Below are 27,048 nucleotides of genomic sequence, written 5' to 3'. Positions count from 1 at the left end.
GGGGAGAGCTATTGCTTTCTCATTTTGCAGGCTTCAGAAGTATCTGATAAACCACTGTGGATAAACAGGATGCTGGATTAGATGGCCCTTTGGGACCTACAAGTTTCCTCCTTACAATAAATGCTCAGCAGATCTGCTTTGGAGAGTTTATTTATTCACATACTTTCTCTTGAGATTCCTGGAAGAAGACTAGGACTCTGTGATTTAGCACTGGGTTCATCAGAATGCGTATTGAGAACGCTAGGCCTTGTTGACTGACAGGATATTTTGCTTCTCTCATTTTCCCAGGTGTGGATTTTCTCCTGAGTGCAGAGGAGCAGGTGCTGCAGCTGGTGGCCCTAGAGATGAACTCCCAGCTGTGCCTGGAGACCTGCTCCGTCTTCGAGTCCATGGGCCGGGCAGTGGGCTCCCCACTGGGCGAAGTGGCATGCCCCCTTGTGGAGACGATGCTGCGTCGTGCACAATGCCATCTGATGGAGGGCAAACACGTGTTGGTGATTGGGGCCGGCGGAGTCAGCAAAAAGTTCGTCTGGGAGGCTGCCAGGGACTACGGGCTAAAAGTAAGATGCGGAAACCGGACCCATGCAGCCCCCTGCAGGCTGCAGGATGGACTAGCTAGAGAAGCTCCAACCCCTTCAGCCCCTGTCCATATCATTAAACACACCTGGTGCCATCTAAGCCCAGAGAGGGGACAAAACCAGAGAGACCCCTTCTACATGCCACCAACAATCATAAAGGGTTTGCTCATTTTACTTGTATTGGGTACCTGCCTGCGCCACTTCTGGCGTTGGCTGTTCCCTTGGCATGTTTTCCAGCTGTCCTTCAGGCTGGCCATCTTTATCAGGATGACTTCAATCAGGGCACTGGAGGGCCCAGTCCAGAAGCAGCTTTCTGTTGGAAGAGTCACTGGGGATGGAGACGAGTTCTAGTCAACTCTTGTGGATTTCAGGCTCAACCAAGGCTGCCTCCTCTGTAACACCCTCTCTCCACAAATAGTGCTAGGAGCAAATGTGGGGCACAGTGGATGAGTTCACCATGTAGATTCTGGATCCTCTGGATCCCTGCTTTTCTCAAATACCAGCCATTTGTGGAATCAGACACTGATGGTTTGAATATGTTGTTTCCTTATTTTAGTAGGGTTCCTGGCCTTGAAAAGCAATCTGAGAAGCAGAAACAGATGCTTCCTTCTTCCTATTGCTGCATCTCCAGCATGGCATGTGGCTGTTAAAAGGCACAGGAGCCCTGTTAATGAAACTGGAAGGGACCTTGTGCTGAGGCAGCAAAGAAATTTCCAAACAGCTTGTTCAGGAACATCCTCGTCTCCTCTCCTTTCCCCCAGTCTTCCTAAACATCCATTTTTTTTCTGGACTTTTCCAAACTCAGAATATAAACATAGTCCCCTTCTCAGTGTTGGGACATTACTATGTGCTGACTTGTTTCCTCCTTTAGAGGAGATGAGAAGATAGTGCCATTTCAATAATGAGCCACTTTGGGGGTCTGCCAGCCTCAATGTCCTATTTCTGGGGCTCACAAATAATTTGGGTCTCCACCAGTTTAAAACATGAAAGGAAGTCCCTCTGAGTAGATGGAAGACTACCAAGGAAAACACAGTTATGCAGGGACTGTGGTGGGAGTATGGGAATGCAGTAAGAACCAAGTGGGTAGAAGGGTACAGAAAGATCAGCTGATAGTTTAGGTGGTGGCAGCAGTGGCAACAGCAGTTTTCTCCATTGTCCTCAGAGATCAAGTGAGATAATGCTCAGCTTCTTCCTCTGAGACTGAGGATTGTGTTTGTCCCTCTCGCCTCTCCTCCCAGACCCTAAATGGGTCACATTGGCTACACATTCCAGAGTCCAACAGAGTATCAAGAACGCAGCCTCCACAAAGGGGCAGTCTGCATGCTTTATCCAAGCTTCACTTGGAAAATGGATTGGTGCTTTTTAAAAGGAGGGGGAAAATCTCTGCTTGAACAGTTTCTATTCCCTGAAGTTGCTGGATGTCCCTGCTAAAAAAGCAGCAGCACTGAAACAGTTAAGCCTTCCTCACCCATCCACTCTCTGCTTAGGGCTCACAAAAGCCAAATGAGCAGAACAAAGTTATCTCCCTGGCCTAATGTGAATCCAGATAAGGGGATTGAGAGGAGACAGAGAACAGAAGTGTAACCCCCCTGTTCATTCTCCCATACCACTGGCTGGCTCAACTTCTGTTTCTCAAGACTCTGACCCTCAGTCTCCTTCATACTGCCAGCCTTGGTGTTGTCCCAGTGTCTCATTCCCCTCCTGCCAAATCTAGAGGACAATGGATCTTCAGTTGCTGCAGAAACAGGGAAAGCTCAGATCCCATCTCCCCCCACCCTACTTTCCCCAGGCCCATGGGTGGTGGTGGAATGGGCAACTTCCCAGTGGGAGCATAGATGGAATGCTCTATTCTGTTCCTCTAAGGTGGGGAGCAGCTGCCTACGGACTGTGCCCTCTTCTCAGGGGTCTGCTGATGTACCTGGTTCAAAGGAGCTGGTCTCCTCTGAAACTATCAGTAGTGATACATCTCTGATTTTTCTCCCACCTTCTCTGCATCTCTGCCCTTTTGTGTCTGCCCTTCCCTCTTCCCCACCCATTTCCACTCCTCATCCCTCTCCCTCTCCTCCTCCCTCTTTCTTTTTCTCTTTCATCTTTCCCATCCCCAGATCCACCTGGTGGACTCCGACCCCAACCACTTTGCCTCCCAGCTGGTGCAGACCTTCATCCACTATGACACCACAGACCACAAAAGGGACGAGGAGCACGCCCAGCATCTGCTGGGGCTTGTGCAGGAACGGGGCTTGCGCCTGGATGGCTGCCTCTCCTACTGGGATGACTGCATGGTCCTGACAGCACTGGTGTGTGAAGGGCTGGGCTTGCGCTGCAGTTCCCCCACTGCTATGCGTGTGGCCAAGCAGAAGAGCCGCACTCACCTGCACTTGCTGCGGCGGCGCAAGGAGGGGGCCCGTTGGCCCTCAGCAGCTCTCTACGCTGTGCCCTGCTGCCACCTGGAGAGCCATGCTGACGTGGAGCGAGCTGCCAGCCACATCAATTTTCCTGGGGTCATGAAGTTAGAGTACGGGGCAGGAGCGGTGGGGGTAAAGCTGGTGGAGGATGCACAGCAGTGCCATCTGCATTTCGACAAGATTTCCAGAGATCTGCAGGATGACTCTGACCATCCAGGCATTGGGCTGGGCTGGGGCAATGCCATGCTGTTGATGGAATATGTGTCTGGAACTGAGCACGATGTGGATCTGGTGATATATGAAGGGAGGATGCTGGGGGCATTTGTTTCTGACAACGGGCCCACCCGGGTGCCCAACTTCACTGAGACGGCAGCCTGTATGCCCACCTGTCTGCCCCCTGACCGTGAGGCTCAACTCATCCGTGCTGCCTACCAGTGCTGCTTAGGCTGTGGCCTCACCGATGGTGTCTTCAATGTGGAGCTCAAGTTGACAGCAGCTGGCCCCAAGCTCATTGAGATCAACCCCCGCATGGGTGGCTTCTACCTCCGCGACTGGATTCAAGAGATCTATGGAGCAGATATCATGCTGGCCTCTGTCATGGTTGCCTGTGGAGTGGTCCCACTGTTGCCTGCTCGCTCTCGTCCCCGCACCCACCTGGTGGGAGTGATGTGCTTGGTGTCGCAGCACCTACAGGCCCTCAAGTCCACAGCCAATCTGGAGACGTTGCAGGCCCTGCATGAGCGTGGCATCATCCGCCTCAACCTGCTTGATGATGAGCTCGTGTCCAGCGAGTACGAAGAGCCCTACTGCAATGTGGCCTGTGCCAGTTCTAGTCGCCAGGAGGCCTGCCTCAAGCTCCTAGGCATCTGCCAGGTGCTAGGCATCGACTCACTGCACTACCCTGTCGCCCATTTCCTCTCTCATTTCAAATAGCCTTGGAGAAATGGCTCCCGCAGTCTGAAGCTGTGCTTGTGCCTGCTCCAGAGAGGGAGCCTTGCTCATCCCTCCAATATTATCCTTCCCTTTCTCCCAACTCAGCACTGGGGGTTGCACTACACAAATGCCCTATTTTCCTACATTCTTTCTCAAGTGGCTGCTGTCTCCCTCAGGAAGGAGTGTGGCACCATCTGGTGCCATCTCTGGTAAGTGCCACACCCACATCACTCCCATCCTTGAATGGGCTCACATCCTCCTTTTATGGGGAGGGGGAAGCCCCTGATAGCTGCAGAGTCCCATCATTCTTCAGCCTTCTCTGTGAAGCCATCTCCTTTTCCCTTTATTTTCAGTTCTAATTAATTTCTCCCCATATTGGTTCCTCGGTTGTTCCTCTCAATTGTCATTTACAGAGGCAAGTTCCAGTCTTTTCACCTTCTCTTTCTACCATTGGGGAAAGAATGTTGGTTTCTAGCAAGGCTGCCCCTGCAGAGAACTTACCTCACACTTCCAGGATGAGTGGAAGAGAGGACTTGAATCAGATGTTTTTCAGACTCCATCAACCCATATATTTCTCCAGTGATCCTACAGTGCTGAAACTGAACCCTGGTATCCAAAATAGAAGCAAGCCCCCAAATCCCTTGGTCAAACTACTGTAGCAGAAGGATCATATGCGAGTCCTATAATAAATAAGTGGTACATACAGAGTAGTAGAATGTAAAGCACATAAAAAGTTACCTTTGCTAACTCAGCAGTTCAAATCCTGCAACTAACATTCTTGATCTGTGTCATCTATTCAAGAGGTAATGAGCATGTACCGATCCGTGCTCATCAGATGACCATAGGCTAATACAGGGCAATAGAACAACTCTTGACTAACCACTAGCATACTTGCCTAGGGAGAAGAGAGGCAGTGACACAAATTCTCCCGGCTTGTTAAGAGAATTTGCTATTAATCTCTCTCTCACTCTACTCCTGCAGTGTCCCAGAGACCCACTAGTAGGATGTCACTTTGTCACAAATGTGACGATTTCCAAGCACTTTGATAATAACCTGTTAACATAGGAGACACTCCAATAAGAGACAAAAGCACCAGCACTCCTGACTTATCTTTTTTAAAAAGCCTTCCAGTGAAACCCCAATGCCTCTGAAGACCCTACACTACAAAGAAATCATAGTGCCAGCATTCCTGACCATTTCTGCAATAACAAGCCATGACATTGCCGCCACTGGACTGCAATGAAGTAGCCAGGCTTTGTGCTTAGCCCTCCTAGCATCCCCAAATAAGTAATGTTACTTAGTACCAGCATCCTTAAAAATGCCTATAACTGGCATAGAGAGAACAGTGTTCTGATTGGTACAGTGCAAGAATCTCTCTCTGTCTTTTCAATAGCTCACAGGCTCCCTGTTACTTCCATAACAAGAGGAAGAGAAATGGCAGGCTAGAGGAACTGAAGGGTCTTGGAGGACATTCCTGAGCCTTGTGAGGCTTGAAATGACAGACGATGATCCCTTTGGGGGAGAGGGGAGGCAGGAACTGGGAGCTTCAGGGTACCCATGATTGAGTGACTAACAGCAGGACCATTAGTTAAGTGTGCCCTCTAACATGGGTTCAAGACCCTGCCTGCCTTCCTGCCTATCCTTCCTCCATTTCTGTAACCAGGCAGGCATAATAGTTCCTCCCCCAATAAAATGCCTTGTAAAAATATCCAGACTACAGAGGTGTTATTTGCACCTGCTCCCTGGGGCTCACCATCCAGCACCCAGCCATTTACCAGAGAGAAAATGAAAATTGGTGGAGAAGACTGACTGAGCAACCAATGAATGTTGGCGGAGAAGGACCTGTTTTCTTCAGGGAAGCTTCCAGGTGCTTCCATGAGTAACTTTTCCTGAAGGGAGTGTGGGGAGGTAGGCAAAGGGTTTTCCAGAGTGTGGCTTCCCACCGTCTGATGTGAAGAACGATGACAGCATTCATTTAGGCTTCCTATTGGGATACCTTTTTAGCTCATTAATGCCTTGGGGGCTAATCCTCGTAAGGTATACATTCCTCACTGAAGGGATTAGAGAAGTTAGACTGGAAGGTATCCCCTCACACTTTCCAAAGGGAAAAGAAGAGAACAAACTGTTTTCTTTTTGTCTTAAGCATTTTGCAGGCGTAACCCCTTCCTTGCAGCTACTGCCATTAACCAAATGACTGGGACATGACATTCTGCAGCATGGCACTTAGGAATTGCTTTCATTTCCAGGCACTGCCCTTGGTTCTGCTTTAATCTATCCCACACAAACTTAGTAAGTAATGACCTCATGGGAAGAACCAGTGTTCTCAGCTTCTTTGGATGATGCCTGGCATTTGAGGCCACTGTCAGAACCAAAGCTTCATTTACTAGAACTGCTCCAGTTCTAGTAAACCTTCTCTCAACAAAACAATATTTTCAAGTCTAAAGGGCCTGTGAATTCCAAAGCTACAAAGTGCTCAGTGAAGAAAATCAGGCTAAGTGTGACCTGAATGTATCAAACAAGTTGGAAGAAATTTAGGCAAACTTTCCTAATTTGCATTAGTGTCTCTTCATGAAATAGTTCCCTAATGTTGTCATGGATTTGCAACACTGGCAGTGTTGAGGGTTGCTAGGAAGTGTGAGGAAAGTGCCTGACAGAGAATGGGTGGGAGGCTAAAGGCCCTGAAGTGGAGAGGGGACTGCTGGCAGAGGAAATGGAGAGTAAAGAAGAGGAAGGAACTGTCAAACTTGTTCTGTTGATTCAGTGGGAATGCATGAACTTCCACACTTCACATTCTGTGGCCTTTATCATTTCCTCTACAAATCCTGACCTGTGTTGGAATTTTCATCAACCTGGACACTTACCAACCCATGCTTTTCCTCCTCAACATGTGTGTCAGGCTGATGGCTTATCTGGATGTTGTTCTAAACTGTCTGACCCTATACTGTACAACAGGTATAAGAACTGCAGATCTAATCTCATTCACAGAAGGACCCAATTCAGCCCACTGAATTTATCTCTTCCTGCCATGGTAGTTAGTAATCTGTTGTCTACAATTGCTGGGTGGAGATAACAATGTGGACTTTCCTTCACCTACTGTCCTGTTTGGGATAGCAAAAAGCATGCAAAGCAGCCATATGCTCAGCTATCACTTCCATGAAATGATTGTGGTCAGCTGCTGGGAGGTTGGGACTTGGCCAGTTCCTGGAAGTGACAGTATGAGTAGGTATCATTCCTGAACCATTTGTCTTTTGCTATGAAAGTAAAGGAAGAGAGGGAGATCCTTGGCAGGAACATTAATTTCATATGGTACCAGAGAATTAAGGAAACTGAATGTCTAACCATAAGATAATTGTTCTAATTAGAGAAATCTGGGTTTCGCTTGGTCCTTGATCTCTGGCATTGCAGTAACATTCAGATCACAGAATAGAATCTACTACACAGAACTGATGGATAAATCTTTTTCCCAGAGAGATGATTGGAGAATGTCTTATCCTCTAAAATGAGCCACTAGCAAGTTCTCTAAACAGGCAGAGAAATGACATCTCTCAAAGAGCAGGATTACCCTCAGAGGCTTCCAGTGCTGAGCCCTGCTAAATAAAAGACCTGGTATATTTGAATACAGACTTCATTTAGAACCACTAAAATGTTTAGGGCTGGACAAAATCTTTTAAGTATAATTCAACAAACAGAAAATGGGCATGGAACTGCTGTGTTAGTAAGCCTCTGACTATTCTAAAGGTCACAAACAGAGTTCTAAATGGTGGGAAGAAATTTCTGCCAATAGCACAGACAACAACAACAACAACAACAACAATAATAATTGTTTTATTTATATGCTGCTATTCCAAAGATCATAGCGGTGAACAGCAAGTAAGCTAATTAGCAAGTAAGCTAATTTGCCCCCAACAGTCTGGGTACTCATTTTAGCGACCTCGGAAGGATGCAAGCCTGAGTCGAGCTTGGGCCCTTTTGCTGGTCTTGAACTCGCAACCTTGTGGTTTTGAGTGAATGGCTGCAGTACAGGCATTTAACCACTGTGCCACCAGATCACCTACCTCTGAAGGAAAATATACTATACCCAACCCTTCTCTTAAATCTGTTGGGTCTATGCCTGTGAACTACCCTCATCTGTTGTTTCTGACTTATGGTGACCTTAGGGTGAATCTATCATAGGATTTTCGTGGCAGAGGAAACCTTGCCCTTGGCTTCCTCTGAGACTGGGAGTGTGTGACCAGTAGGCTTCCATAGCCAAGTGGGGATTGGAAGCCTGGTCTTCAAGTGTCCTAAACCAACTTTTAAACCATTACACCACCAACTCATACTGATAACTAAATTCTTAGACCATTTAAAACAATAGACGAAGAAACTGCAGCTTGCTAATTACAATGCTAGTATTCAAGGCCCAAAACAAGTCTTTCAGCCTGTACAAAACACAAAGAAGGAAGAACACCTTCTGACTGCAACAGAGTGACCACCATTCCATTGGTTAGCTTTTACCAGGGCTTTGACTGCCATTATCAGATTTTGCAAAATGAAGATATGTGGAGTGGGGCTTGATCTGGACAAAGGCATGAAGACCGTCACCAGGAAGGCAACCACAAAGCCACGGCCAGTTCCAGGCCCTGCAAGGCTTTAAAGGTAAGTCCCTTGAATTGGATCTGGAAGTTAAGAAACTACTGCAATGACCTGAACACTACTAGGATATGCTCATTTCCCTTTTCTTTCACCAGGAAAGAAGCTGCACCATCTTGCTTTACTTTCTGAGTCATGGGCAGCCCCACAACATGTTAAGTGCAGTCAATCCTTGAAACTGCAGAAGTATTGCTAGGTGAGGGAGGACCCTCTTCAAAAAAAGGCAGCTTCAGTGCATCAGATGTGGCTAGGAAAATTTCCCCCTCACTGTGATCATCACTAAAAAGAATTGAGTTAAATGCAGTAGTGCCTTTAAGACCAGTTATTCATATAGGTATACATCAACCAGATCGCAAGCATACCAATCCACTTCCAAGAGTTGGAAATTTCCCATTTGCTTCTTCATTTTATCTCTGTTCATCATTGTCCACTCAACAGCCCCCAGTTGCTGATTTAAGGCAGAGGCAGCCACTCCTTTCTTAGCTAGTATGTATGTGTTTGTGCATATATATGCACTCCAAAACTTTACAAGTATAGGCAGCTTGTGTGTGCGTGCCTTTAAATCACCTGTTGACTTACGTTGACCCTATTAATTCCATAGGGTTTTCTTATGCAAGGAATACTGAGAGGTGGTTTTACCACTTTATTCCTCTGAAATGTAGCCTACAACACCTGGTAGTCATTGATAGTCTTTCATCCAAGCACTAACCAGGGCTGAACCTGCTTAGCTTCCAAGATCAGAGGGGATCTGGTGCTTTGGGGTATTGCAAATATTAGAGATAAAAACATTTATCCATAAAGATTTTTAAAATTAAAATATAATTGAGTCATCAACAGAAATAGTAAAATGAAGAAATAAAACAGAACATATACTATTATTTACATTGTCATTATTATTTTAGGTCGCCAAGCTTTAGAAGAGCTGTAAGCAGTGCAGTCCTGATAACAGCTGAGGTGCAGAGAGTATTTCTGGGATTTTTATAGCACTAGACATACCTATGAAGATTAGCTTCCCCTCTTGTTCATTAAACAGCTCAGTTTTCACTGGCTCATTCCACAAATGGTAACAGATCACTTGGAACTGATTCAGCTAGATTCTTGTTTGTTGTGCCTTTCAAATATAATCATGTGGAATGCATTTTTTCTGTGACGCAGTCCAGAATGTCTACGGCCCATGTTTGTTGAAATCCTGTGAGCAGCCATCTCTGGCTTTTTCCTATGCAGTTGACATACCATACTCAAGTAATCTGCCTCACCCACATAGCTGTCTCATTGTTGTATAGTTTCTAATCAAATAGTATTATGTTACAGAAAAGCAGATCCCTTGTGGAATTCTAAAGTTATAAACTCCTCTTGCATCTTAGTTGTATCTGTGAAACTAGGTGACATGCAGCATCTCATGTTACATTACACCAGGGTGGAATAATGTATAACTATATCCCAGTTAAGGAAGTACATATGTTCCTGGACATTACTTTTTAAACAGACATTTTGGTACCAGAAGCAGAAATAACATGGGGAGAACAGGGATAGGTTCCTGCACCATGACAAAGGAGCAGTTTAACATGTTCCAGCAAACCTTTAATTCAAAACTAAAAACAGAAACATATGAAGTGAAACAATCAGGTCAGGTAAGCCATGCATAAGCAAGCAAAAATATTTTTAACCTTCTAGAGGTTTGAAAGCTTCTGCCAAAATGCATCTATGGATTGGTTTTTTTTTTTCTTTTAACCACCTCTACAGAGCTATGCTTTAACATGCTTGGAACAGCTGGTGAGGCATGCATATCTGCTCTGTCCCTTTCTCTCCATTGTGATGCATACTCAGAAATGGATTCTGGAGGCAGCTGCTGTTGTAGGCAGCTGTATATGGCTACAGTAGGATTGGCGTAAACAAAACCCTCTTTTTCCAAGCTAAAGCTTTTGTTGCATTATTTCCTGCAGTCATGCCACTGGAACCTGGCACTGAAAGGCATTGTTTCTCCAGGTCTCCTTCAGTGCTGATGCTTTTAAAAAAAGCTTCAAGCTAAACAAAGGGCAAGAGTGAGAGGGCCCTAAAAAGACATTGTAAACCGGAGCTTCTTTGTCAGAGTCTCTGGAGTTTATCACACGGGAGGAATTTCTCTGAATTTTGAATGAAAAGAAAGTGGGGCCAGAACGCATTCACGTGAATTTGCTAGTTCAGTGAATTTACGTGAATTCGAATTACGTTCGAACTGACTTCCCATTGCCCGAAAATAGCTTGCCATTGCCCGAAATTGCAGGTGATCACCTCTCTTGCAATAACATGAAACCCATGATTGCGTTCGGACTGACTTCCCATTGCCCGAAATTGCGTGCGGTAGTCTATCACACAATAACGTTAAAACCCATGATTGCATTCGGATTGCCACTGGATTATACTTCCAATTTCCCTTGTCTGATAATGTCCTCTGTTAACTCCGCCACTGCACTTCATCTTACACATTGTTAGAATTCAGGGACTTTCTGAAATTCTCTGGACACCAGCCAAATATAAACTTCGCTCACCTGTACTCTAAATCACCAGGCAACATTAAAATAAAATAAATCCTTATTCTTTTCACGCAAGATCAAACTACTTTGTATATTTGGCATATTAAAAGCAAAGCAAATTATTTAGTTTTGGGAGCCACTTCTACAATGACCCCATGCACACAATTGGATTTAAGAAGATTAAACCAGAATTCAGTTATGCCCATAAAACCAGTTCATGGAACATAAAGAAGCTGGAGGTTCTCTGTAAGACAAGCAGCAAGAATGAAGAGGGGCTTCAAAAGGCATGCATGCCCCTGAGGCATAGTTTGAGGCGCACAAGAGAGAAATTTGCTGAGGTGAAGGTTGGAAACTCTTGAGCTCCATGATGGAAGAAAGTGGGGTGAGGGGTAGGGTTATAAATGTAATATACTTTCTTCAAAAATGAAGTAAGAATTGGCCATACTTCCAACTCAACTTCAGCATACCCTGAACAAACAATTGCTCCTACTTCATAGCAACCTAATTTGCCAGACTGTATCAATACAAGTGTGTAGGGTTTTTTTTTAACTGAAGCTGGAAGAAATAAATTGCTTCTTAAATCTATAAGACTGATTTGATGTCTCTTTTTTAAATACATGATGTCCAAAAATTTACTATTTCAGTTCTGTTTAGAGTTGAAATTGTAAAGATAATTTTCAAACTTAACTCATAATTTGGCAGAAGCCTTATCAATTTCTAAGAAGTTAGATGTGTCATTCACATTCCAGACCTTTCCTTTTTTTCTTCACTCTACCCCAGGGTAGTAGATGGAAAAAACTAAATATGTCAAAGTAGAAAAACTAAAGGGATTATTGGAACAAAATAGTCTTTCCTAAGCATTTCCCTAAATTTCAACTTCCAGTTTTTCCACGTACACAACCCAGCTGAGCATGCATGGACATGCCAGCTGTTTCACCAGTATCGCCACAGCCCGTCTTCCATACTAAGGTATTTCAACTAAAGGATTGCTTCTACACTGAATCGCCATGTGCATTTTTGATAATCAGATTTTTTTAAAAAAAAAAGACTCAGTTGATTCAGCATTTGATAGGCATGCATATACATTAGAGAAATAATCCAGTTTGAGACAGCTTGAACTGCCTTGGCTCAGTGTTAAGGAATTCTGGGAATTGTATTTTTGTGGGACATTTAGCCTTCTCTGATCCTGAAGAGCAAAGATATACATATCAACACATTTGAGATGTTGTGCTGGATAAGAGTGTTTAGGATACCATGGACAGCCAAAACATCAAACAAATTGGTCCTTGAACAGATCAAGCCAAAACTCTCCTTGAAAGCCAAGATGATAAAATTGAGGCTGTTGTGCTTTGGACACACAATGAGAAAAGACATGGACCACCAGGGGGAATATAATGCTAGGAAAAGTAGAGGGGAAAAGGAGGGGAAGATTGCACGCAAGATAGATGGACTCAGAGGAATGACAGGCATGGGCTTGCAGGGAGTGAGCAGAGCAGTGAAGAATAGGGAATCTTGGAGGTGTCTCACCCATAGGATCCTTATGAGTTGGGGCTGACTCAAGGGCAGTTAACAACAAAGGTCAGAGAGCTCTGGTGCCAAAATAAACTACAATTACCAGGATTCCCTAGCACTGAGCCAAGGCAGTTAAAGCAGTCCCAAACTGGATTATTTCTGCAGTGTGGTATGGAACAAAGGTCCGGAACACATGGGCCAAATGAAGTGGTTTCCAGCCACTTTGGGAGTGTGGTGTTTATAAAGTGGCCCAAAGCCACTCTGACACCACACTTATGGTCCTTTGGACTGCAGCAAAAAAAACCAACTCCTGACGGTGCAGCTTGAGTCCTACGGCAGCGGCCCACTTTGGAAGCGGGTTATGTGGTCGCCACAGTCCCAGACCAATTGCAGCCAGAGTGACCTCTGCCCACTCCTTGCCAGTTCTGGGCCTAAGCTATAAAGCTAGATAATATCCTTAGCAAGGCACCTACTACATTAATTTCCCATGCAAGCAAAATTATTCTTAAAATTTTGCAACACAGACTCCAATCACATGTTTTTGTGTGTGCCTTCAAGTAGTTTCCAACTTAAGGTAAACCTATCATGGTATTTTCTTGACAAGATGGTTCAGAGGAGGTTTGCTATTGCCTTCCCCTGAGGCTGTTCTGGGAGAGTGTGACTTGCCCAAGGTCACCCAATAGGTTTCATGGCCATACTGGGAAATGAATCCTGGTCTCCAGAGTCATAGTCCAACACTCAAACCACTATGCCATGCTGTCTCTCCTTCAATCACATATGGAGAGAGAAATCGTAAGGTGCAAGCAGGGTTCAGGAAAGATAGAGGCACTAGGAACCACACTGCAAACACATGACGGCTGATGGGTAATGGCACACTAAGGAATTCCAAAAGAAAATCAGCATGTGCTTTATAGACTATAGCAGTCTTTGACTGCACCAATCATGAAAAGCTATGGAACACTCTCAAAGATATGCGAGTGCCACTACATTTGATCGTTCTTATGAGAAACCTGTACTTGGGAAAAGAGGCCATTGTTAGAATATGGAGAAACAGAATGGTTCCCAGTTGGCAAGGGGGTCCAACAAAGTTGCATTTTATCACCCTATCTGTTCAACTTTTGTGTAGAAAATATTATATGAAGATTAGGCTTGGAGACAGAAGGAGGAGGAGTGAAAACAGGAGGAAGAAACATCAACAATGTATATATGGATGACACCATATAACTAACGAAAAACATCACAGACCTAGAACAACTACTAAGGAAGCTTAAGAAAGCAGACTTACTGCTGAACATTAAGAAAACCCAAAATAATGACCATGGGGGTCATTCTCATACCTTGGATCAAACATTGATCAGAATAGGGACTGCATCCCCACATCAACCACATAACCGGTTTTGGTGTGTGATAATTTCCTCTGGGATGCCATCATAAAATCTTTCAATTTTTTTCCTTTTCTGCTCCTATAATTGGAGCATAAATGTGGAATATGGTTATATTTTCTCTCACATCTTATTGATACTAATTCAGCCAGACATTGTATCCCCTAGCTGCTTCTGCTACATCTCACCTCACTATTAATAATAATAATAAAGTTTTTATTTCCCACCTCTCCCAATGATCGAGGCAGGATTACCTCAATAAAATAATAAAATAATACAAATACAATTGATAAAACACTAATACTGAATTTACCACATTCCTATTAGTTCTTTAAATGCCACCCCTTTGCAGGTTTTCATTTCCTGAGTACAATACTCTAATTATCTGATTGAAAATGTCCCATTCCTGTTCACTTTAGCTGACTTACCCCAAGTATTGCTACATTTATACATTCTATTTCTTGTTTTATAGTAACTGTTTTCTCCTGATTCATGCTTCTCACATTTCATATTCCTGAAATGTGATGTGCCGCTTTGTATTTTCCTTTCACATCTGAGTATATCAGCAGCTAAACATCAAGCTTAAATCCAGTTGCATCATTAGACACAGCACAACTTGTATTGGCCCTCTCCTGTTCTGCAGTAGTCTGGGAGTCTCATCTTCCTACCTCCCGTTTCATTTTGGATTGTCTCATCATAGCGTTTTCAGAGTAAAATACATTCAGAAGTGGCTTACTGGTGCCTCATTCTATGCTGTATTAACAGGACGTAGCTAAAGAGCTACTGGCAGAGTCTCTGAGGGATCCTTTGTCAGCATCACTCCGCACTACCGCTGCTGCCCAGTAGCTCCACAAAAGCCTATCTGACTTGGGGGGCACTACCAGTAGCATAGCCTCACAGGAGCATGCAGTCTCACCTCCTCAGCAAAACAGTATCATTCTGATTCATGGTGATCCTAAGGCGAGTTATTCATGCAATTTTTGTTGGCAGAATTTGTTAAAGAGGGTTTGCCCTTGCCTTCCTCTGAAGCTGAGAGAGTGTGATGCATTCAAGGTCATCCAGTAGGTTTCCATAGCCGAGTGGGGATTCAAATCATGGTCTCCATTATCATAGTCCAACACTCAAACCACTACATCACATTGTTTCTCCTTCTCTTTATTATTATTATTATTATTATTATTATTATTAAGCTTTATTTATATAGCGCTGTAAATTTACACAGCACTGTACATAAAATCATTTAATTAGATGGTTTATCACCAGTTGTTGTGTGTGTTCAGGTTGTTTCTGACTTATGGAGACACGAAGGCAAAGCTATGGCAGGGTTTTCTTGGCAAGATTGGTTCAGAAGGGGTTTGCCTTTGCCTTCCTCTGAAGCTGAGAGAGCTTGAGGTGCCCAATGTCTGTGGGTTTCCATGGCCAAATAGGGATTTGTACCCTGGTCTTGAATTGTAGTCCAATGCTCAAACCACTACATGCTGATTCTTTGTACCTTGGTCTTGAATTGTAGTTCATTGCTCAAACCAAGTGACATGCAACTAAAGCCCCCTCCCCACATTACATAAAACTACTGCTATCCATTTTAAGCTGTCACACTCCAAACATTTCCCAAGTATTAACTGACTGCAAATGGGGTGGGCAAATGCAACCCCCCAGATATTGTTAAATTGCAACTTCCAGCATTCTTTACCATTGCCTATGCTAGCTACAGCTAATTGGAGCTTCAGCCCAACATCTAGAGGACTGCTAAAAACAATCCATCCCTGCTAAAAAGAATACTCCGGACCTGAACATCCTTTGTAAGGGCCAACTTCTTTCTTTCAGTTAGTCTCAAAGGTGCTACAAGATCTCTCTACATACTGATGCTTTCTAAGGGTCTCTCATTACCTTACAAGAGTCCTGATTTACACCAGTATCCCTCTCAAGAAAACTTGACTACTGCATTCTGTTCTTTGTACAAACTAGTCCTTAACAAAAACTATGAGATCAATTTAGCATTATGCTGGTGGTTGCAATGGAACTTTCTGCCTTACACAGTTCTTTGCACCAGTCCAAAACTGGTTTGGGGGAGCCAGTTCTAGGAAAGAATGGAGATTCGCTGCTGGATCCTGTCTTTTCTTTTGCACAATAACATCTAGCTCTGTATAAAGGAGTGGGGAGATATGCAGCCAGTTCAATGAAACCCAGCTGAGCTGTGCTTTAAATACCATCAGCTAGTACATTGTGGATGTGGAGAAAGATGTTTGTGTATCTTCTAGTGGCTATACAGCTTACTCTTGAGATTTACCAAGGGTTTTTGCAAACAGACAACTGTATTTAAACTATATTTTGATTCCTCAACTTAGTTTATGTCTCATGATCTGAAAAATAAACTCATAAAGCAGGTTACAATTGTGGCCCAGTACATAGGCTTGGTACCTAGTCACAGCAAAGACACTAGTATGACACATGTATAAGGTAAAATGATAATAATTAGGAAGTGAATTTCCAATGCATATTTGAGCTAAATGTGGATCAAAAACGTTGAAGACCACTATCCAAATTAATTTTTGAGCCACTAGGAGAGTACAGTCTGCATCACTATCACAAGGGGTCACTAATGAACCACCTTGTTCCATCAAAAGAGAAAATGCAGAGAAAAACCCTAAAGTGAAAAGCCCTACAGTGACACTCATTATAAATTTCTAGTAAAAACAAATGTTACCAGCCATGATTCTTTAGGTATTATAGGTTTATAGTACAGCCCAATACTTGTCTACTCAGAAGCTTCAGTGATTTGAATGAGGCTTATGTCAGGAAGTATAGAACTAGGACCTGAATATACTTATGCTCATGCTTGCTGCAGTAGTCCAACTACACTCCTCCCATTCAATCAATTCCTGAATGGTGAATCAACAATAACCTACATCTTATTGCTTCAATGGGATTACTTTACTTGCAACATATTTCTTTCTGTCTTCTTCCACGTTCTAAGCAGGACTGGGCTTGTCCACAGTGCTTTGAGTGCCACTATTTAGACTACTAAAAACAAAAAATAAAAAAGAATAATACACTATAATATAAATATATCATTGCAATAATTATAATGTAATAATATAAATGTAATAATTTGATATTGTAGTGATTTAATTCTGTTTTAATACAACACTTTTCTGGTTTTGATTGTACTGTTTTGAATCTCGTAGCCGCTCTGAGTCCCAATTTTGGGGAAAAGGCGGGATATAAATAAATATAATAATAATAAATATTGTAATACTATAATACTAATAATAAAAATTATAATGTTAACTAATATTACTATTATAATATTAATATTAAATAATAATAAATATTAGTATTATAACACTGATAATAAATAACAATGATAATAATAATTTTAGTCTCGGATAATATAAATATTACTGTATTAATATTAAATAATAATAATAACACAATATTAAATAATATTAATATAATACTAATATTAAATTATATTATTATAAAATTAAATAACATTGTTAAATATTATTATAATATTGATATTTAATAATAAAAATAATGTTAAATATTATTATATTGATGTTTAACATTTATTATAATGTTAAATAGTATATTTATAAAATATTAAATAATAATAAAATTATATTAATATTACTTTTATAATAATGATGTTTAATAATAATAAACATAATGTTAAATAATATTTTATAATGTTAAATAATATTAATTTATAATAGTAATATTAAATAATAATAATAATAATAATAATAATAAATATGATAATGTTAAATAACATTAATATCTTATTCAATTGTAATAGTCGTAGCAGTCGTAGCAGGTGATGCTTCCAGGCCGAGTCAGGGGCGGGCCATCATCATCCGCCTGCGGGGCCTTGGGCAGCTTGTCTAAAATGGCGGCGGCTGGGGCGTGTGGGCGTGGCCTGGGGTGATGACGTGGCGCGCGGAGGCGTGGCCATGGAGGTCTCCCCTGCGGGGGTTGAGTGGGGCGCCCTTGCCATGGCCGGCGTCTTCGACATCGACCTGGAGACTGAAGAGGGGAGCGACGGGGAGGAGCCTGACTTGGGACCCCCGGCGGCGGCGGTAAGAGGGCAGGGGAGGGCGCCCTGGTGTCTGCCTCCCTCACAGTCTGAGGCGCCCCCTTTCCTTGGGAGGCAGCCCCCCCGCAGTGTTGCCAATGTGGTGACTTTCACACGAAAACGGGGACTTTTCAGAGCCTTTGGTGTGATTTTGGGGATTGGTTTTAATGGTAATTTTGAGAGTTGAAATAAGTATTTGGTGAGATATTGGGGGGGGGGGATTTGGTGAGTTTTGGCCAAACGTTTGGGGCTTCTTGGCAAGACTGCCCCACAGGGACCCAGGCGGAGGAAGGGTCCCAGGGAAGGAAGGGGGTGGCAGCAGGGGTCTCCTCGCCCTGGGAGCCCTTTCCTCCCCACCTTCCCCTGATACTTCTGGCCTCTCCTCTCCTCCCTTTCCTTTCATCAGTCTTTTTAGTATCAATCTTTTTTAATGTACTTGTGATTTAATTGTTATTTTACGGTGGGGGGAGGGAGGGGAGACCTTGGTGTTATAGATTATTGATTATTGATTTTTTCCCAACTTTTTATTTTTAAGACATATATTATCATACTTAACAAACACACAATCATAAGCAACAAACAGACAGAGAAACAAATATACAAACAAATAAACAACAAAATAATAGATATACATACTCACTGTGAACTATGATATTGATTATTGATTGTTTTAACCCATTTGAATTGGGTAGTACTAGTAGTAGTAGTATTAATTTTTCTCCCAAACTCTCTTCCAGGATGTGGACCCAGACTTTCACTGCAGTGGCCTCGAGTGAGTACCAGGTAGTTCACACACATAACACACACACACACCCTAAAAATAGCAGGATGGACAGAGGTCCTCCTCACAGCCGAGGAGGAGGACCAGGCACCCACAAAATGGAGGACCCTTTAGGAAAATGGAATTCCTCCTGGACACCAGGTGGAAAGGGAGGACAGGTACAAGGCACCGTGAAATGTACGACGGTTAGTGAAATGTAGGCCATGTAAGGAAAATGGACGGCACTACGGAATAAAAGCTAAAAGCACTTACATAAATAATAATATGTAATAATAATAATAAATATGATCATATTCATATCAAATAATAAAATTATAATATTAAATAATAAAAATTAATCCTTAGGACTGGAGCGCAGCTTTGGTGCGGCTTCTGTACTCTTAGTACGCATGCATCATTTAAACAGCATACCTCCAAAGTAACCAGAAGCAGCTTTATTTTGGCCTGTCTGTATGGGGCCTATATTACCTTGGCTTGGCCATTTTATGTAAGGAATGCCATTTCAGTATATCATTGTATTTAATGGGATTTGAGCATCTACAGATTTTGGTATTCATGCAGGATGGGTTCCTGGAACAAAACTCCAGCGAATACCAAGAACCCACAATATATTATATATGTATGTAAATTGTGGTTGAACAACTCCATATATGACATCTCCATGTGTTTTCTGGGCTATGTAGGATTCCTTCATGTTAACTTCGTATGTGGAGGATTTCTTCATAGAATCATAGGCCCGTTACAGACGGGCCTTAAAGTACATGCTGAGCACGTACTAGGGTTAGGAAGAGGCGGCGCTTCCGCACCCCCCCACCCAAGTATGTGCTCAGCACGTACAAAATGGCGGCAGCCGTTCCACACGGCCGCCGCCTTGACTACGTCACGACCGCGCCGCCTCCAAACGAGGCGGCGCGGTTGTTATGTAATGGGGCCGCGCGAGGGCGCTTAGTGCGCCCTTTCCGCAGCTCCGGAAGGAGCTCCGTTTTGGAGCTCTTTCCAAGTTTGCATTGCTGGGCACAGCCTTTAGATGGCTGCGCCCAGCGATGCAGAGGGGAAAGGGGCAAAGTGGCCCCTTTCTCCTCCCCGCCGCCGCGGGGTGTCCTTGGGGCTTGAAGCCTCAAGGACACCCCTTTCCAGGCCTCGGGGAAACAGCCTTTTGCTGCTTCCCCGCGGCCTGGAAAGCGGCGGATCGGGGCCTCAGCGGCTGCCGCTCTAGCCACTGAGGCCCCGATCCAGCGGGGAAAGGGGCGGGTGCAGGCCGCCGCTTTTTGGCTGTCTGTAGTGCACCATAGAGTTGGAAGAGACTGCACGGGCCATCCAGTCCAACCCCCTGCCATGCAGGAAATCCAATCAAAGCATCCCCAATAGATGGCCATCTAGCCTCTGCTTAAAGACCTCCAAGGAAGGAGACTCCACTACACTCCGAGGAAGGAGTGTGTTCAACTGTCGAACAGCCCTTACTGTCAGGGAGTTCCTCCTAATGTTGAGGTGGAATCTCTTTTCTTGGAGCTTGCATCCATTGCTCCGTGTTCTAGTCTCTAGCAGCAGAAAACAAGCTTGCTCCCTCCTCAATATGACATCCTTTCAAATATTTAAACAGGGCTATCATATCACCTCTTAACCTTTTCTTCTCCAGGCTAAATATCCCCAGCTCCCTGAGTCGTTCCTCATAGGGCAAGGTTTCCAGACCCTTCACCATTTTAGTCGCCCTCCTCTGGACACGCTCCAGTTTCTCAATGTCCTTTTTGAATTGTGTTGCCCAGAACTGGTCACAATATTCCAGGTGGGGCCTGACCAGAGCAGAATACAGTGGCACTATTACTTCTCTTGATCTAGACACTATACTTTTATTGATGCAGCCTAAAATTGCATTGGCCTTTTTAGCTGTCGCATCACACTGTTGACTCATGTTCAACTGTGGTCTTGAAGAATCTTGAACAGCAATTTGTTACATTGGATTTGGATGATTATATGACACCAAAATTTGCGGGCAGGGGGATTCTGTAATGTCCATACAAGCTTGTAATACAGTTTTATAAGTACAGTTAGCCTTCCACATTTGTGAATTTGACTTTTGTAGATTTGATTATTTGATTAATATCTTTATCCTAGGAATTGCTAGGTCCCCCAGAGAAATTCTGCAGGAAGCTGACCACAGAGTTGCATGGGAGGACCTAGAGATTCCTAAAGAAAACAATTCTCTAGGCATTTGTAGGGCCTCCGGCATGATTCTCTGGTCAAATCCTGGCAAATGTTGACCACAGAGTTGCACTGGAGGATTTGGAGATTCCTAGAGAGGTGTTCTCTTAGCTAAAAAGAATCGTAGTTTTTTATTTGCATTTTTCCACATTCATGGGGCCATTCACCCTAACCTCAGCAAATGTGGAGGGACCACTGTACAGTTGGCTGTTTTGCAAGTAATTCTCATTGCTTTTTGTGTTCTGTCAGTTTTATTCTGTTGCTCTGTTATTTGGGATACTGCAATTGAGGTGGGTGCTGACTTTTTTGGGTACTTTGAATTTTCTGTCAGGAGAGTTTTGCTGCATTCCCTGCTGCACACGAGCTTTCTAGCTGAGTACTAGTCAGGGCAGTTAAAGAAGTATCATACTACTTTAACTGTGCAGTGGAAATATCCTTTCAGCTCCTGCACCCTTCCCCCCGTTCCTCTAGTAGCGAAACATATTGTATGTATACAGTGCTGTCACTGTGACACAATAGCACTGTATATTATTGCAAAATCAGAATGATGGCTCAGCATTGTGAAAGAAAGAAGGCAAAAGAGGGATGGAATGGGGGGGAGGCATAGGGTGATTAGAAGCATCATCATTGCTTGGCTGTGTTGTTTACTAAGGCCCATATATTTTATTTGTTTGTGTATTCAGTATCCCACTTTTCTTCCAGTGTGAGACCCATGGCATTTTACAAACTAGGTTAAAACAAAATACAGAATTTGGCAAGGACATAGCAGATTTTATTTGTGTCAGTAACCACTGTATGAAGAATTCAAAGATATAGCTGTGTTAGTATGTAGAATCAGTATGAAGAGAGATCTTGTAGCACCTTTGAGACTAACTGAAAGAAAGAAGTTGACAGTACTGTATGAGCTTTCATAGACTTCAGTCTACTTCCTCCAAATGCATCTGAGGAAGTAGATTGAAGTCTACAAAAGTTCATGCTGCCAACTTCTTTCAGTTAGTCTCAAAGGTGCTACAAGATCTCTGTACACACTGTAGAAAGACTTTGTGAAAACACTGAACTAATGTAGCTTACCTTTTTTGTATTTTTTTCTGCTACCTAAGCCTTATCTGCCCTGTTCTAATTCCGTTGTTTTTAATTATATTTGCATTAACAAATAGGCCTAGGATACTGATATGAAATGGATTCAGAACATGCCTGGTCAAACCCAGGACTCCAATGATACTGGAGCCCCCCTGGGGTAGTTGCATTCATTGTATGTATGTGGGTACTTCTTGTCTATTAGAGTGCCACGGAAGTAGTGGGCTTCTTTTAAAATTCTGAACAAAATGTCTTGCATTTAAGATACTTAACTGAAGAAAGTTCATAGAAGTAAAACTTCATATCAGCATATTCTCCCCATAGTACCAGGCACCTCATCACACAGTGTTCAGAAGATGCTCCATGCCGTGGAGAGGCTTTTCAGGGGTTAGTAGGGTCTAGGAAGAGGGAGAAGATAGGAAATTTTCTTTCCACAAACTTCCTTAGCTTAACATGGTTTAGGTGCTCCCATACCATAACTGTTCGCTATCTATCTCCTGTCCTTCTAAAACCTCAGGGTCCTCCTTTTGGGGACACCTTGTCTGGTGCCCTCCTCAACTGTCCTGTTTTCTTCTTTCCTTCAGATTGGTGCCAGGACATTATGAAGAAATTGAAATCTCTGAGAACATTGTTAACAATGGTCCAGAGCACATCGGGCCCCACTGCTTTGAGCTGCTGCGTGTTTTGGGCAAGGGTGGCTATGGCAAGGTGAGGAATGGCCTATGTGTGTAGGGGGAGGAGTACGTGGGCCAGGGAGACCAGAATTGAAATTTTACTACTTTAAAGGTGTCCATGGTGCTCAGGAGACCATTACTGTTCAGGATGTACAGTTCTGTGCCTCTTTAAAGCTTTCTTAGGGCAGTGGACTAAGAAGATAAAGGAACTCAGGCCCCATTCTCACGGAAGAAATAACCTAGTGTGGGAACCGGGTTATTTCCCTGGAATGCTACAATCGAATCTCTCAGTGGCATTTATTGCCAGGATCGATTCTATCCATGGCATTGATTTGCCACGATCTTGGCATTTTACCTTGGGATTTTCGTTCACATTTGGCAATGGAGTAAAATGCCACAATCTGGAATAAGGGGGGGGAGGAGGAAGGGGAGGAAGAGTGGAGGTGGCTGAGGGAGAGGAAGAGGAGGAAGGAGAAGGGCGGAGGGGCGAACGCAGGCAAGATCGGGGTGACAGTGGAGGAAGTAAGAGGAGGAGGAAGCAGAAGGACAGAGGGGACGAACGTAGGCAAGATCGGGGTGACAGGAGGGAGGAAGAAGAGGAAGGAGAAGGACAGAGGGTGAACGCAGGCAAGATCGGGGTGACAGAGGAGGGAGGAAGAGGAAGAGGAGGAAGCAGAAAGACAGAGGGGGCGAATGCAAGCAAGATTGGGGGTGGCGAACGAAAGTGACTGGAGGGAGGCAAGAATGGGGGTGGCTGAGGGAGAGGACGAGGAAGGAAGGAATAGGATGGGAACGATTTTCAAGTTCCTATTGGCAGAAAACCAGTTCTTTTGAAAAGAACCACAAGAAAATCCATGGCAAAAAGCCCCAGGTTAAGGGGGATTTACACTGCGCGCTCCCCAAATCGGGTAAGAAAACCCTGGTGCAAGTATGAACGACCCCCCGATTTGGGTCAGGAAACCCTGGCGCAAGTATGAACAACCCTCATTTAAATCGGATTGGAGCCCAGGTTAAAATGCAGTGTGAATGGGCCCTAAGATGCCAGATTTTCTGGAGACTTTTTAGCTCATCTCATTCACAGAAGACTACTTCTCAGTTAAGAAGTAACCCTGTGTTTTTGGTCTATATAACTTCAGGCTCCATAAGGAGGTTCTCATATTGATTTTCATATTATTCTTATAAACATTTGTCTTCATTCCTGGTAGAAAGCTAGGGTAGACTCCTCCCATGAATTCCCCCCTCTCAAGCTGTTTTTGCAGCCCATGAAGCTCTCCAGAGTTCTTTGTTGGTTCCCCCCACCCCCCAAAAAAAGAATTAGGTGGAAAAGGGGACTTTCCATTCCTTGAACATTCCCAGAGTGTTTGGTTTTCTGTTTTTTTAGGATCACAGCCCTCCTGAAACCCATCTTAAAATAACCTTTCTACTTCCATTAATTACTGATTTAGTTATCTTCAAGTGCCTAGTGAAACCTGTGGAGGTTACCAGAAGCTGAAAATTGGAGTATGTTTGTGGCATACAGACGTGCGTTCAGTTAGGTTCCCCATTCTATAGCCCAGACATGTTTGTCACCTTAGCAAAGAGCAAGCCAGAACACTCTGTCAAACAACAGGTTAACCAGTACCACCAGTACAGAGACTTCCAGTTACCACCTTCTGCTTTGGTGACACAGATTCTCCAGGTTTAAGAAAGAGGTGGGGCAGATAAAACAGAAAAGAAGAAAAAGTAGAGAATTTGGTGTTTTTGACTTATGCAATATTGACTAATTAAAACATAGATTGGCTGTGCTACTGTGATGAAGAACTATATTCTATGTCCATTCATTCTAGAAAGGCAGAAGGGCTGATGAATCATCTTATGCTTACAGTGAAAATTTTGCCACCAGCTTTGCAGATATGTTTTTTTGTTTTTGGTTTAAACGAATCTTTATGTGTTTACAGATCTCAATTTAATCTTGGCATTTAAGTTGATGTGGAAAGTACACTGAAGGCAATGATAACCACCAGTTGTAGCTTACTTCACTGTAAAAACTAGTTGGAGAAGCTCAGCCTTTAACTTGATAGGATTATGTGTGCATAATTGAGGAAGGGTGTTGGCCCAGATACCTTAAAGCAGCAGCCATTTGATCTTTACTTCAGCCACCGAACCTGGGTGTGGGTAATGACTGGATGATCCTGTTACTATCCTGTTTTCAAACTTTACTTTTAGAGAAAGCAAGCATCCTGCAGTTGCAGGCATGCCTGGGATATTTTTGAGCTTCTGGATCTCTGCTAATGCAGATTTCAGCGAGGACATAGCATTCAGTCTTGACTTTGCAACTTTGGCTGGAATTTTTCCACTTAAAAATCAGTAGGAGTGTTAGTACACAGATTATCTTCTTCAATCTTTTAGATAGAGTCTAAAAGATCTAACAAGATAATCTGGGTTCAAACATAGTGTCAGTGCTGATGTGGCAGCAGAAGAGTTGTAGGTAGGAATGCTCTTTAGTGGTACTGCTACAATTAAGGGCATTCGAGAAAATGACCCAAAGCCCAGTACTTCACCCCCCCCCCCCCCCCCCCCCCCCCCCCCCCCCGCTGAAGTCTCCTGTGGTGTTCCATTTCCTCCTCTTCCCTCCCTGCATTAGAATTCTGCACTAAATTCTCAGAGATATAGTGTGGTATCATTGATCTGTTGATGACATTTAATTCTAGCCCTCTTTTTCATGTTCTGTAGCCTCTCTGCTTACTTGGTATCTGACTGTTTGAGGACTGGCTGTGAGCAACTGGAGAGAAGCTGAATCTAGACATAACAGAGGCCCCCTTCAAATGCTGACCTACAACTGTTTTGTGAAATATGCAGATTAATAGCTCCCAATGGTTATAATCTTCTCACAAATTGATTGAATCCTGCAATATGGGATTCCATTTTGTTGAAGCAAATCTTGCATTGAAAGGCTTGCAAGGGAAAGGGAACTGTGATTGGGAAGTTGACAAGATTGGTGGCTATAGTTTATTATCTAAGTATTCTATGGATGCTTGACAAGATTACCCTTCTTCTACCATTTCTCCATGAATTATCTAATACCTCTTGAATATCATTAGATGCGTACACTGGGACAACTTTGGGCACAGAATAAACAGGTTCTAATCACTTTAGTTGAGACCATGTCATATAGATTCATTCTAGATTGGTTTCAGCACATTTTATGATGGGACCTCTATGTTCTCCATGGCAGTCTGCATCAGATGTTGAAGGAATGAAGGTTGAAAAGACTACATGTATGACAGGGGTCTTCAGGTGTACCAGTACCTAGCTTCCATGACAGAAAACAGTCCTTTATTATTTTAGTTGCTGTGTTGAAGAGGAGTGCTGCTGCTCTGTGCCACTGATTCTATGCCAGAAAATGGATTTATTATGACCATTCCACAAAACTTGTCATGTGTCCTGGTCTCACTGCCTGCTTTGGTTTCCATTGTAGGTATTCCAGGTACGGAAGGTACAGGGCACAAATGCTGGGAAAATCTTTGCCATGAAAGTATTGAAGAAGGTAAGCTGTGTGTCCCATTGCTGGTCATGTGCCTTGTTACATATCTCATCTTGAATATCTCTGATTTCTTTTTTTTTTATAAATTTTATTTAGAATATTATAATACAGAAAAAAGTAGGAAAGAGAAAAGAGAGAAACAAACACCGAACAGTACAACATAAAACAAATATCAAACAAACATACATTGGCGGGATACACACCGCCATTTAGTACGTATAGGATACGTACTAGAGTTAGGAAGGGGCGGTGCTTCCGCACTCCCCTAACCCTAGTACGTATCCTATATGTACAAGATGGCGGCGCCCCTTCTACATGGGCGCCGCCATCTTTACGTACTGGACGCATAGCGTCCAGACGTGTCGCGGCGCCTATGACGTCGCGAGTCCGCGCCAGGCGCCTTGCGACGTCATAGAGGCGCCGCAAGAAGAAGCTCCGAAATGGAGCTTCTTTTTTGCTCCGCGCGGGAGTCACGCGGTTTGGCTGCTGCGGCTCCCGCACGGAGCAAATGGCGGCGGCGGGGGAGCGCCGCAAAGCGGCGGTTTGTACCCCGCCATTGTGTCAACAACTAGCTAACACACATAAACTATCTACATATTTACATGATTCTTGATATCAGTATTTCATATACAGTGGTACCCCGGGATACGAAAGCACCGCCTTACGAAATTCCCGGGATACGAAAAAAATCAATAGGAAAAAACTGTTCCGGGTTACGAAGGTTTTTTCGGGTTATGAAAAAAATTTTGGTGCTTTTCGGCGCT

General features: G+C 43.5%; 2 protein-coding genes across 3 annotated transcripts in view; both read left to right on the top strand.

The window, feature by feature from the left end:
* CARNS1 (carnosine synthase 1) overlaps nt 1-5,624 on the top strand; it is a 37,507-nt gene extending 31,883 nt beyond the window's left edge. Inside the window, 2 exon segments of the mRNA XM_042445715.1 lie at nt 289-560; nt 2,684-5,624. Of these exon segments, the coding sequence (XP_042301649.1) occupies nt 289-560; nt 2,684-3,916 (1,505 nt within the window). The 3' untranslated portion in view covers nt 3,917-5,624.
* A 12,281-nt stretch (nt 5,625-17,905) lies between these two features.
* The window catches only part of RPS6KB2 (ribosomal protein S6 kinase B2), a 21,942-nt gene continuing 12,799 nt past the window's right edge, over nt 17,906-27,048 (top strand). Inside the window, exons 1-4 of one of the 2 annotated variants that reach the window (XM_042465584.1) lie at nt 17,906-18,034; nt 18,768-18,802; nt 22,672-22,795; nt 26,219-26,287. In XM_042465584.1, coding sequence (XP_042321518.1) covers nt 17,909-18,034; nt 18,768-18,802; nt 22,672-22,795; nt 26,219-26,287 — 354 coding nt within the window. In that variant the 5' untranslated portion in view covers nt 17,906-17,908. Of the gene's footprint in view, nt 18,035-18,767; nt 18,814-22,671; nt 22,796-26,218; nt 26,288-27,048 lie in introns of both variants that reach the window. The other variant, XM_042465591.1, reaches the window with a different exon arrangement.

This window comes from Sceloporus undulatus, chromosome 1, assembly GCF_019175285.1.
Source record: "Sceloporus undulatus isolate JIND9_A2432 ecotype Alabama chromosome 1, SceUnd_v1.1, whole genome shotgun sequence".
In the NCBI taxonomy this organism is placed as follows: domain Eukaryota; kingdom Metazoa; phylum Chordata; class Lepidosauria; order Squamata; family Phrynosomatidae; genus Sceloporus; species Sceloporus undulatus.
Note: the sequence above shows the minus strand (reverse complement) of the source record. Positions and strands in the feature narration are given on the sequence as shown.